The 14,062-nt window shown below is 41.9% G+C and overlaps 1 protein-coding gene across 2 annotated transcripts in view; it reads right to left on the minus strand.

Annotated features, from left to right (window-relative positions):
• The window catches only part of MAP3K21 (mitogen-activated protein kinase kinase kinase 21), a 74,315-nt gene extending 60,844 nt beyond the window's left edge, over window positions 1-13,471 (minus strand). For both annotated transcript variants that reach the window (XM_017672845.3, XM_073241282.1), the window contains exon 1: window positions 8,189-13,471. In XM_017672845.3, the coding sequence (XP_017528334.2) occupies window positions 8,189-8,993 (805 nt within the window). In that variant the 5' untranslated portion in view covers window positions 8,994-13,471. The remainder of the gene's footprint in view (window positions 1-8,188) is intronic.
• Between the last annotated feature and the right edge of the window lie 591 nt (window positions 13,472-14,062).

Below are 14,062 nucleotides of genomic sequence, written 5' to 3' on the forward strand. Positions count from 1 at the left end.
CCTTTCCCCAGGTGACCTGCTTCCTCACTTCTTCAGGTTTTGCTAATAACCCTCCTTTCCTATAAGGCCTTCCTCAGCTACACAATCTAAAACTTCAGCTGCTCACCCCAACATATTCATTCTCCTTTTCAAATTTAGTTTGAATTTTTCTACTAAGCACTTACCACTCTCCAACATAATACTACATCTTATATTATTTCTCAATGTCTTTACTGCAGACAGGAATGTAAATTCCATAGGGGAGATATTTGTTTTTGTTTTGCTTACTACTGAATACTAAGTGCCTAGAAGAGTTCCTGGCATATAACATACAATCAATAAATAGCTGCTGCTTGAATGAATGAATTAGTTTTACTAAATACAAGATAGACTTCCGGAAGAAAATACAGACATGATCAGCTAAAATAGAGCTCCATATAGCTCTTACACCAAAAACAAAAGCCACTGTACAAACTTTTTCATGGAGACATACGATACTCAGTTTTGATAACAAAACACTTCACATTTCATAGAAAGTCTAGTTCTATAGTTCTATCACCCTACTATTTTAACAGTCAAGGTATGTAACAAAGAAAACTGAGAAGGAACCTTTAATATTCTATACTAATATCAGCAAACAGAAAGTAATATGCCTGAAAAAAAATAAACTCCTTAAAAGCACATAAAACCAGTAGTAACTCAAACAACCTATATGAAATCAAGATACTTCCCCCAAACAACAGTAAGTGATTTGTTCTTTTTCCATTATCTTTAAAAATGTACTAGTTAACAAACCCTGGTAGTGAAACAGTTACATAGCAATTTAGGACTTCATGCCTCCTCCTTGACCCCCAGCTTATCAACCCAAGTTACCAGCATGCAAGTGGCAGCACTCCTACAGGGAACAAAACTCGGGACTGTTTCACCATGCTGCTGGCTGGCCTGAATCAGGCAAGTTAGCTAAATTGAAAAGACCCTCGCCCCCAACCAAGATGAATAAATATATGGCACTATATTTTGCAGGATGACTAATAATAATGTTCTGAGGCTATAAAGAGTTGTGGAAAACTTTTAGATATCAATGAGTTCATGCACATTAAAAATTAAGAAATACTGAAAGCAAAGTGTTTCTAAACAATATGTAAAAACGAGTATGGTCACTAGCTTACATTTAGGTTGTATCTTACAGTTTATTAAATACTTTGACATATACCAGGAGTCAGCAAACTACATTCCTTGGACAAAATCTAGCTCAATGCCTATTTTGTAAATAAAGTTTTAGTGGAACACAGACACAGTCATTTGTTTATATATTGTCTTTGGATGTTTTCAGCTACCAGAGCAGAGTTGAATAGTTGCAACAGAGATCTTATGGCGTGCAAAGCCAAAAACATGTATCTTCCAGCTTTTTACAGGAAAAGCATGCTGACCCTGGGCATACACTCTCACCTGATCCTCACATCACCCTATTCAGAAAGTCAAGGCCCATATGAACCCACAGCTCACAGTGAGTAGGAGAGTCAGAGCTCAAAGCTCAAACACTACAATAGTACTATTTCTTCCCCAATATCAGAGGGAAAATGCTTAGAGATATTCCTCTCTGCAGAGGCACAGGCCCAGGATAAGCCACCTATATTTTCACCAGATGTTTTCTATGACCAGCCATCCAGTGTCATCAGTCAAGCAGATGTGAGGGATGGCCTGTGGCCATGGAAAAAATTGTATTTCATCCAAGATGACCACAAGAAGCCACAAATCCGACCCTTTCAGTAAGCAGTTTCCAAACTAGGCTCTACATCTGTCACCTGGAAACTTTTAAAAAATATATATAATGCTGAATCAAAAGCTCAGGTGGACTGATGGATGAATAGGGTTAGATTTATATTAAAGCAAGTTAGTAAAATGTTAATAGTAGAATTTAGGTAGTGAGTATATAAGTGCTCACTTCAAGTTTATTCAACTCTACACTTCAAGATTTTCAAAATAAAATGTTAGAGAAAAATACATTGCTTGCTCCTAACTAAGATCAACTGAATCAGAATATTCAAAAGTGAGGCAGGGAATTTCATTTTTTAGAAGCACACATGAAGCTTCTGATGCTGTCTTCGGTGTGCCAGGTACCACTGCTCTAGAGTGCCCTCCTTTGTCAACAGAACTAACCTTCTGGCCTAGTTTCTCCATGTAGGGTCCAGAGATCCCTGGACATTCCCAGGTAGCAATAGATTAAATGCAGAAGCAGATACGAACATTTATCTGTCTTCTATCAAGTTTGGCATCAAAGTAAACTTTAAAAGTGTAAGACAATACCACTCTTCTTTCTAAATTTGTTTCGGAAAATAAGGGGTACTTTTCCCATTAAAAATGCTATGTGAACATGGGTCTATTGTTATTTTTGTGTGATTAAGTATCTAAAAATTTATCATTTTAAATTTCTAATATGATACTATTAATCAATAGCTATAACCCAAATAAACAAAAGCTCTTTGACATCTTTACAACAAGCATTTGAGAACTGTTAATGTAGGCCATATACAGGGAGGATAAAAGCTCAAGGTCTGGGATCAGAGGCCCTGGATTCAATGCTCTGACAAGCCAAGCGACCTTACTGGGGATAATTAAAGTACCTCCCTCAAAGGTTGTTGTGAGGAATGAATAAGGTAAAGTTCGGGCCATACTTGGTTCCTAGTAAGGATTAGATAAATGTTAGCTGTTGTTCCTTTTACTACTGTTGTTTAGTTGAAGCACTTAAGATGAAGCAATATTTGAATAAGATAAATTTTTTAAAATAACCAAATTCACATTGACTAGGAGTCAACTGTACAAATTTAATCTTCAGATTAAAATCTTAAGGCTACAGAATAAAATCAGCACAGTTCTCTCAGCCTCCCTAGGAACTCTTCTACCCCCTAAAATACCTTCAACTGAGGAGTTTCTACTTTTTGGGAACCCCTCTCAGTATGGCTGAGGGCCTGTGGACAGTCACATTCATATTTGGAGTAAAAAATTATGAGCCTGACTTGTTGAACCTGGTCATTGTTTTCTAATGCTGGTGAATCAGAGGGGAAAGTGTCTTAAATTAACTCACTAAATAAATAGTTATTATAAAAATCACGCTCTGGTTGTAAATGATAAACAATTTAGGTCAAACCAATGCCTAAGTATTTTACTTTTTATTACTGCCCTACTGATAATCTATGATAATACAGTCATAAAACAAATCATCCCAAGGTTTTGTATTTTTCTTTGTAGATGTTTACCTTTCAGGAAATCAGACCACTTTCCTCCTCAAAACCTTTAATGGCTTACTCTTCTGTAGATCTTATAGCCTGACATCCCAGGCACACTCACTCACTGGCCACATGCTCAAAGCCTGTTTGCTTCTCGCAAAACCCTTTGTCTACCTTTCATTCTAGCCACACCTAACTACTCACTGTTCCCCTAAAAGAGCCCAATGCTTTCGTGCCAGTATTTACCCAAATGCCTTTGAAGGGTTAAAGAAACATTAAACAGATTTTTCCCTATAGGACTTCCATCTGTCTCCAAGGGGGATATTCAGTAGACTGTATCATAAATCAAGAAATTCAGGTTCAATGAAGTTATATGACTTGCCGAAGGTCAAACAATTCATAAATGATGACATCGATATTCAAACGCAGGTCTGACTGTAAAGCCAACGTGCCTTCCCGTAACAGAACTATTCTAGAAAAGTTCAACACTTGTACGCCAGTGTGATAAGGCACGACCTGATAAGGCACAAATGGATGGAGTAATCCCCACCTCCTCTTCCGTACAACTACACAATCAGATGTGTACACTGGAGAGTAAGTTTGCATAATCAGACCATCTAACTCACCATACTCCCACAACTGTAATAAATGAGAGGTGGTTATTTGTTTTCTAATATGCAAGCAAGACATTGGTAGGGAAAGATGTGGTGACCCTTTGTGCTTGCTCTTCTAAAAATACACCCTTTAGCTGATTTTGTTTCAGAAGCACATTAGTTCTCTGACACTGACTGAGCCCCCATTCCCCTTAAAATGGGGAGAGGCCATGGCTTGACACTATATGTCTGGAGCAAAAGGACAGACAGAGAAGGAAGAAGACAGAAGTGGTGTAGTTAATAACTCCTCCAAATCACTCTTATGAGCTATTTAAGTACCTTATTTAGAGATTACATATGCTATAACTTTCTCAAATAGTTCCTTTAGTTACACTGTACTAATGAGAAAAACAAAAAGTTAGATTCCTTTTGTAGTTTGTTTTAGTAAGAACTCTAAATTGCATTTCACAATAAATATGTCTATTGATATAGATGTCATTGTAGATAATAGTATCATTATTCTCAGAAGGCTAAAACACCAGCATTAAAAGGTGCTTAATCATTGAAATAAAAAGTATAAAAGTAAGCTACCATAATTTGTGGCTTAGTTTCTCATGGAATATTTATACTTTGCTCTTTATTTTAAAAAAGGTAGAACACAGTAAGAAATATTTTTTAAAAATAAAAAGGAACCATAATTATGCCACACATTCTTCTTTCAACCCAGAACTATGCCAAAATAAACAAAACGCTTAGACCAAATTCTAACAATTCAAACCATCCTTATCAATTCACATATTGCACTATTTCATCTTCACTCCTCCCTGGTAAATTCCTGGAAAACCACTTACTACTTACTATCTGCTACTTATTATCTCACTATCTGCTACAATCCATGGCCAGACCAAGCCAATGCCTCCTCTGGCCTGGACAACCTTAACAGCCTACACTGAGGCCAACTGTTAGTCCATTCTCCAGAGCAGCTAGAGTAATCTTGTAAAGACAGAGATCAGATCACACTGCTCCTCTACATTAAATGCTCTAGGGCTCCACACAGCCCTCAGAGTGGAACCCCCACCAGATCACAGCCTGCAAATCCAACCACTCTCCACCTCAGCCTGCCGGTCTTCCCTCCAATAAAAAGGCTCATTTCTGCTCCATGTTCCCTTTGCCTGGATCTTTGCTTGATTCCCTCCTCCTCATCCATGCCTCTGTCACCTTAGTGCATCTGAACACCATCCTCACCCTTATTCCCAGGCCCCTCTACCCCTTACCATGCTGTATTTTCTTGATAGCACTTAATAATGCTTACCATTACATGACTGCCATCTATCTCTCTTAATTAGACTAGGCTCTGTGTTGGCAGAGATACTGTCATGGTTTGCCACTGTGTCCCAGGGAGCAAGAAGTGACAGGGTAGACACTCAAAATGCATTAATAAATGAATTTCAACTCACAATAATTTTTCTCTCTTCTCTGAATGAATACAAAAATGGCCATTTTAACAGTAACCCCAAATTACCTTCTATTGTTCTCTGGCTGTTGCATACAGAGATTTGGTGGTGTTTTCTACTTACTTTGCATCTCAGTGACCGGGCCTAGCATATTTGACAATATAAATGATGCTTAAAACATGTCAATTTGGTCCAACTGTCAATCTTTTGCTATCTATTAGAAAATGGACAAAGTCTTTTTGTACCCTCACAACATATCAGTTATTATTTCAACATAAACATTCTCTCAAATGATATAATAAAACTTGAAAAGACCAGGGAGAAAAGAAAGGAAAAAATATAACATAAGCCATATCTCTCTTTGGCAAACTTAAATATTTGTTTTAAACAATAATTTCCACTAACTTAGTTCCAAGTAGTCTTACGCTCGCTCTTTGTTACATGAATAGACTACAGAATGAAAATAAAATTCAATATTGATTTTTAAAACTTTGTTTTCATTATCTTTAACTCATTACCACCATTAGCAAATAAGCAATAAAATAAAAAACATGCTGTAATAGAGTATCTGCTGTACTCAAAGTCTGAACAAGAAGTTATAGCTTCATATACCATAAGAGAATTTCAAAGTACCTGTATTTATTCATTCAATAAATAACACCAGGGAGTCAGCATAAGGTAATATGCCAAGCCCTGTGATTTGCACATTTTAGGCACTATTCAAAATGTTCATGTTATAGTAATTTAAAAACTACAATAATGGTCATAATATAACAAATATTTGTCTAGGCTAGTGACCTCACCAATTAAGTCTTTAAAAACTCAGTTTCAAGCAAAGGCAACCTTGTCAACAATTACAGAACTGAAATGCTCCAGGAAGTTTGGCAATTTATTCTGAGAGTGAAAAGTCTTTCAGAAACTACACTGCAGCATATAAATCACCTTCAAATTACATTACATCTACCACATACACAGGAGTCTACCTTTCCCTTTATAAGTTTTTCTGGTGTCAATAAAAACTATTTTAACCATGTTATTATTCCAGGGTCTTTTTACTATTTAATAGTATTAGTTCTCTAAAAGTTTTGATTATATAAAAAGGTATGCAATTGAAACATGAATTAATCTCCCCTTCTACACTGTTACTAAGACTAGTAAACATGCTCTACTTCGTGAACAGGGCATATGGACCTCCAGCATTATTACAATCCAACAAAACAGACTAAGCATAATGCAAAATAATAGCTGTAGGCCTTTTAACTTTTTGGTCTAAAGACCAGTCCAAACCAAGTTGTTAGCCTGTGCTGGTGATGTGATGTCCTGCACCAGAATAAGTTTGTGGTATGTCAGGTCTCATGTGTACCACAAAATTACTGCCACTGCCAAGGGACAGAGCAAGCAATGATGCTACTGTTACCCTTAAAATACTTGCTTCTGCAGAAAATTCCAGGTAGACAGAGGCATGCAGGATGTCAGTGGAGAGAGGGCTATGGGACACATGAACAGGACACAAAAGCTTTGTTGTTCTATGGCATCAGATTAAACTTTTCTTTCAATAAAAACCACTTAGGAAATAAACACCAGTTGGTAGTGAGGACTGTCAGGTTTGGAGCATTTACAAAAGTAAGTATGGTAAAAAGTGTGCTATGTCTTTTCTGTAACACCAAAAGTAATTAATTCTAGAACCCTTCGTGGACTCTATCAGAACTCTAAGAATACATACCACCACTACCACTTTTCTATATCCTATTTTGTTAGAATGTGCTCCTGTCACATACAAGTCCTCAATCCTTAGATGTAGTTAAGAACACTTAAATTGTTTGATTCCACTAGTCATTTCCAAGTAAATTTCAGTGCTGAAATATTTTGAATAGGGAAAAAAATCTACACAAGCATACCACAAATCTATCATTTCTGTCATTCTTTCTGCAGACTTGGAGAAGGACAATGTTTCCATTGAGTTGGCCCGTGTCCTAGCAGGTTTTACAGGATTGAAAGACATTCAGCTGTGGGAGGCCAATGCCAGTTCTGGCTGCATCCTTTAATTTTTCCTGAGGTTTCATCTCATTCTAAGAATATGAAGTATCTTCAATCCAAAGAACCAACTCTAAACAGCAATTCTATTAGCTCTGTTATACAGTGAAATTTAATAGCATTTGTTTAGCTCATCTGTCAGTTCTTTATTGACATGTGGAAAATCCAACCATATTTATAAACAAAGTAAATGTTACAGGCCAGGTCTTCAAGATTCCAAGTACCAGTGCATGGACAATGAACTTGCTCTTAATCAACCCAAATGTGCATAATGACTCAAACGGGTGTTTCTTGTCTGCAACTCTTCACCAACACTCAAGCCATAGAACCAATAATAAAATCTTCGTGTGCGACGATGTCTGATCGAAAAGCCTTGGCAACCAAAGGACACGAGCCATATTTAAAGTTGGAGAAGAGCGACCTCAATACAGCACTTGTAAAACTAAAGCAAAAGGGTAGTTGGTGAAGGCCACTAGGCAGGAAGGAGGGCCATAGGTTCCTCAAAATCTGAGGAAGGTCTCGGTTTGCAAAGGTCTACCCAATGCACCATTCCTTGTCCCCAAAGGTCAAACAGCACCGTGAGGTTTCCAGAGGATTCAGATACTGTGCAACTGTTTAGTCAGCAAGCAAGCCTGATCTGCTTTGTTTAAAGAAGCACCCAAAAGGTACAACTCAAAGTAAGCCTATCTATCACCTGACCCTTGCAAGTGACCCAGGTCTAGCTGGGCCTCGGAGCCCTGGGAGGCACGCCTGCTTAAGAGAGGATGCTGGCGCTTGGAGAGGCTGATCCCTGCCACCTCCACCTGGCACTACACCGGGTGAAGCCTGCCCAGAGCCGCACTGAGGTGGGCAGAGCTGGGCATGGCTGCATCCCCTTCTGCCCCCACCCCACCCCACTTACTGTTGCTGGACTTGAGGTCCCGGTGCAGGATGGGCACGACGGCCTCCTCGTGCAGGTAGAGCATGCCCCGCGCAATCTGCACCGCCCAGTTGACCAGCACGTGCGGGGGGATGCGGCGCACGCGGCGCGAGCCGGGCGCGCGCGGGTCCAGCGTGGCGTTGGCGGCAGCCAGCACGCGGTTAAGCGCTCCGCCACGGGCGAACTCAAGCACCAGGCAGAGGTGCGGCTGTCGCAGGCACACACCGCGCAGCTCGATGATGTTGGGGTGCCGCAGCATGGCGAAGAGCCGCGCCTCCCGCCGCACGCTCTCGGCCGCAGCCGCCGCGTCCTGCTCCAGGTCCCGGCGCGCCGCCTTCACCGCCACCTCCTGGCCCTGCCAGGTGGCACGGTACACCTGCCCGAAGCCGCCGGCGCCGATGAACTCCTTGAGCTCCAGCCGCTCGAAGTCGACGTGCACTGGCGAGCCGGGCCGCGGCGGCGGGCGGCCGGGAGGCGGCGCAGAGCAGGCGGCTGGGCAGCACGGCGCCACGTAGTTGGCGGGGAAGATGCCGAGGCGCCGCTGCACCTGGCCTGCCCACCAGCCCTCGTCGCCCGATACGGCGGCATCCTGGGACAGCACCTCCACCAGCTGGCCGCGTCGCAGGCTCAGCTCGTCCTCGCCGCGCGCGTCGTAGTCGTACAGCGCGGCCCACAGCCCCGCTCCGGCCGAGGCCGCAGCAGAGGCCGAGCCGCCCGAGGAGACGGACGACGACGACGACGCGGAGCCGGCGAGCGCGCCGCAGCCCGGGGACCCCGGCAAGGCCATGGGGAGCGGCCGTGAGGGCGAGGCCGGGGCGCCGTGCGGCGGGCTCAGCCTCTGGGGCGGCCGGGGCCGTTCATCGTCCGGCGGTCGCCGCCCGTGCCCGGGAAAGCAGGAGGAGGAGTCGGGCGCGGAGACTGCGGGCGTTCACAGGCCCACTACCCGAAGGCCCCAGCCTCGGCCCCCGTTCGGCCTGGGCGGCTTGTGCTGCCGCAGCGGTCCCCGGGACTGCGGGGGCTGTGGCACCATGGTAGCGTGCAGGGCCTGCGGCGGGCCGGAGGCACGCTCTGCTCAGCCAGCGCCCACCACGCCCCTCAGGGCCCGCCCACCGCGCTGGGCTAGCCACGCCCGCCAAGCCCCAGCAGCCCCAGTCGCGCGAGCACGCCTCGCTCATTCGCCTGGGAGGCGGAGCCAGACCTGGGCTGCGAGATGCTTTTGGGAAAGCTTGAATTAAGCCCAGGGTAAGGCTCGGGTAGTCCACTTTCTCTAAAAACCAATGGCAGCGGGTGAGGAGAGTTCGGTGCTTTAGGGCGGGACGTGAGGGAGTGGGCTGCAGCTCTGAGAGAGTCGCTGTGCGTCCCAGGGGAGGGTGCGTGTCCAGACCAGCATTCTGGGCTGCGCCGTTGGAAACCCACCGCGCTGGCCAGAGCTGAGTAGTTAAGTGTATACTACTACATTCATATGAACACGCAGTGAGCCGCAGGTGTGTATAGGCCAGGAAACTGGCTCTTCATGACAAATGACTGCGTTTGTCTTTATGGTTTCTCCAGTTGGGAAACGGCTACCTGTCCCGCTGTGAGTCCACAGGTTTGGCTTTAGGAGGCACTGGCAACGACTGGATGCTAGGGTCGCTGGCCTTACGTGTTCCCAGGAAAGGTGAATAGAGCGAGTCAGTGCACAGAAACTCAAATCCTCGCTGGTACGCTGACTGTTTACTTGGCGCTCCTCACGGCACGAATCCTGCACAGAAACATTCTGGGAATCGGGGCCTCCACGCGAGTTCATCTGCCCGAGCAGGGAATGATAGTCTTCTGACATAAGGTGATGCTTTTACGTTTGGACGCAGGTACCATTTCAGGACCAGGGATAGAAAGGAACTTTGGGATGTTCTTGTAAAAACATTCTTTCTTCTATGTAATTGTTTTCATTAATTACTCTAAAAAATCCTTGAGGGTGAAGAGGGCTGTGGAAAGGAGTAAAATAATTAGCTCTCATGAAATGGACTACTGCTGTGAGATGTAGCCAGTCTTCTCTTCCTCGGTAACTGGAAGGGCAGCAGTGTCCAGCCTAGCCTCACAGAAGCTTTCCCTTCTGCACCACAATATCCTTCCATCCTACACATTTAGTTTCTGCCATGATCCTGATGGGCCCATTCAGAGGAGGGTCTCCTCTATAGGGATGCAGATGTGGGAAGAAACCCAAATGTGAATTCATCTATTTATTTATTTATTTATTTACTTACTTACTTACTTACTTACTTATTTATTTATTTAGCACTTAGTGTAAACCACTGTGCTAAGGATTAGAGGTTACAAAGCCCCTGCCCTAGAGAATAAGAGAAAATAAAGTTCCACAGCAGAAGAATAAACCAGCCCTCCTGGGCTCAAGGTGAAGAAGCAATTCATCAGGCCTGTGCTGAATAGACTAATTTCTCAATTTGTCAAATTAGCAGCCTAAATATGTCATTTGAGCTGAGTCAAACAAGGATTATTAGAAAAGAGGAAGCAGGACATTCCAGGCAGCATGAACAAAGGCATGAGAGTACAGATAAGCAGTGGGCTCAGAAGACTGGTAGGGGTTGAAAGGTTAAAATGGCAGGAGATGAGGCTGGAAAGAGAGTCCAGTTATCAAAACTCTAAAGAAATGAGAGTGTCCTGAAGTGTGGGTCATTTATCACCAGCAAACCGAGAGACTGTTTTGGTTTAATGAGGATAGGACATATAATGACATTTAATTACATAAAGAGAGACTCTTTTCAGTCTTCTTTCAGTCCTTCAAATTCTACCATTTATTGACTATGTGACCTTAAACATATTACTTTACTTCTCACCAAGTGGGGTAAATAAAGACCGCAAACAACCGCATGTTATTTCAAGTTACATTCTGTTGCCCCAAATGAGTTCCGGCACAACCTTACAAAATCAGTTTGGGTCTGTAGAGCTTTTTGGGTTTTAGAATTGTGAAGGGTTTGTGGGATGTGTTCAAGATACTCCCACCCAGGTTTCTAGTTTAAGCAACTAGGTGGATGGTGATGGTGGGAAATGACCTAGGAAACAGTTTTAGAGAGAAGTTTCTTTTTTGGCATGTTGAATATGGGATGATTTGGCAACTAGTTATATAGTTGGAATGTCAGAGAATCAGAAACTCAGAAAGGAGAGCAGGGATGAATGGAGGGGATTGAGTTTTGGAATTAATTCTCAAAGTCAGTGTTCACACTGTAGAGTACTGCTCTAGGTCATGGATTAGTATACGTGGACCTAGTGAGTGATTTAGTAGTCCCAGCTATGCTGTGTGACAGTTCCTTTCACTCTGGCCCTCGTTTCATGCCTTTCAAGGACTCTGCTGCATGCTGAGACCCAGCTAGTTCCAGAGGGATCAGTCTGCAGAGCCTTCTAACTTAGCTAAACTTGAGCCCTTGCTTGACTCACACGTCTGATACTAGAGGAGAACCAAGTTGTTATAATTCTCTGCACCATGATTCGAAGACTCATCCTATAGACTCCTTGAATCTCAAGCCATGTGACCTTTCCCTATTTGGGACCTCTGAGCAGCAAACTGTCATGGCAGGGACTCTGGCTGGGCTTGATCATCCTAAATTCATCATGTGTTACTTGTGTCTCTTTTTCAAACTTTCACAGTTGGGGAAATAAAATCTGTGTCATTCACTACTCAGTGGTGTGTGCTGTAACCATTCTCACTCTATCTAGATCAGCACATTCCTCCAGGATGATACTAACAGAAGAGGAATAGGGTGTTAAGACAACTTTGGTGGCAAATATATTTAAATGGAAGTTGATAAAAGTAATAACTAAGGGATAAAATTTAAAAGAATCAGACAAAGAGGATAACAGGTTAGTATTAGGGAAAATGGAGTGCCTATATGGAATTGTTCTCTCAACCCTTAAGAATCACCTTCTCATTTGGAATCTTCCTTTAATAAACTACCACTGTCCTTATTGTCTTAGCTCAGCAGTTCTCAAAGTGTGGTCCATGGGCCCCAAGAGATCCAAACACTGTCAGAGAGTCCACAGGTCAAAACTATTTTCATAATTATACTGAAATGTTAGTTGATCATTTGCACTCATGATGTTAAAGTAATGGTTAGTGGAGCAAATCAAGTCAGTGGCACAAAATTGTACAAATAGCTATTGTATTCTTCAATGTCAGTAAAATAAAAAAATGCCAGGCTCACTTTGAAATGTCCTTGACAAAGGAGTAAAGATGATAAACTTTATTAAATCTCGATTTGTGAATTTAGGTCTTTAATATTCTGCAGGACAAAGGGGGAAATTCATATAAAACAATTCTGCTGCATACCAAGAAGCAGTTGGGTGATTCTTTGAGCTGTATTAATCTAGTCATATTTTTTTCTATGCAACACCATTTTTAATTAAAAGAATGACCGACAAATTATAGTTCTTCAGATTTGGATATTTGGAAAACAATTTCTCAAAATTAGAGTAATGTCATGGAAAACCACTGATAGTATTTGTTGCCAATGACAAAATTTGAGCTTCCGGGCAAAACTCAGGATTTTGGAAAACTTGTACCTATCCCATAAGCTCCACAACTTCCCAAACACTTAAGACTTCTCTGAAAGGGTTAGTAGTGATATTAACCAATATGATTTCTTGCTATTCTATAATTAAATAAACCAACATTTGTAAGTTCTATAAGGCTTGGTGAGCCAATGTTTTGCAAAGACCAATCCTTTTCTTATCACAGACTCATGAATGTAAAAAAGACCATTCAAAGTGGATTATGAAAGGTTCATTGATAATGGTTCAGCTTCTATATTGCAAGTAGTCTTTAAAAAAACCAGCACTTGTTGAGTTTTGGAATAGTACTAGAGAATATCCATGATTACCTAAAAAGCTATTAAAAATGCTTCTGCCTCAGAAAAGATTAGTGGTATCTAGGAGTGAGGGAGGTGGGGAGAGGGATTGGAAGGTGGCTATGGTTAAACAGGGCAGCATGTGAGATATGTGTGATGGAACTGTTCTGTATCTTAACTGGGGAGCTGATCATGTGATTGTCCACATGTGGTAAAAATGCACAGAGCTAAATAGCACACACATAGCAAATGCATGTAAAACTGTTGAAACCCAAGTAAGTTCATTGGATTTTATCAGTGTTGATTTCCTGGTTGTGATATTCTATAGTTATGTGAGATGCTACCAGTGGGGAAAATTGGGTGAGTTGTACTCAGTATCTCTCCGTATTATTTCCTACAACTGCTTGTAAATCTACAATTATCTCCAAATAAAAAGTTAAAAATATATGTCTCCTTTTTTCAACCACCTACTTGCATGAGGCTGGAATTTCTCCATACATTTCAATCAACAAAATATTTTGCAACAAGTTGAATGCAGAAGCATGAAAGAGAATATAGCTTCTTCTATTAAACCAGACAGAAAAGAGAGCTACAGAAATATGAAACAATGCTGGTCAACTTATCTGTATGTTTTAGTTCTAGAAAACAAATGATTTTTTCATTAAAATGTGTTACATAAACAAAAAGGACAAAAATCACATGATCATCTCCATAGACACTGAAAAAGCATTCAACAAAATTCAACATCCATTCACCATAAAAACTCTCAACAAAATGGGTAGAGAGCGCAAGTTCCTCAACATAATAAAGTCCGTATATGATGAACCCACAGCCAACATCATACAGAACAGTGAGAAGCTGAAAGCTTTTCCTCTAAGATCGGGAACAAGACAGGGATGCCCACTCTCCCCACTATTATTCAACATAGTACTGGAGGTCCTAACCACGGCAATTAGACAAAACAAAGAAATACAAGGAATCCATATTGGTAAAGAAGTCAAACTGTTACTATTTGAAGACA

Source organism: Manis javanica, chromosome 7 (assembly GCF_040802235.1).
Source record: "Manis javanica isolate MJ-LG chromosome 7, MJ_LKY, whole genome shotgun sequence".
Taxonomy (NCBI): Eukaryota; Metazoa; Chordata; class Mammalia; order Pholidota; family Manidae; genus Manis; species Manis javanica.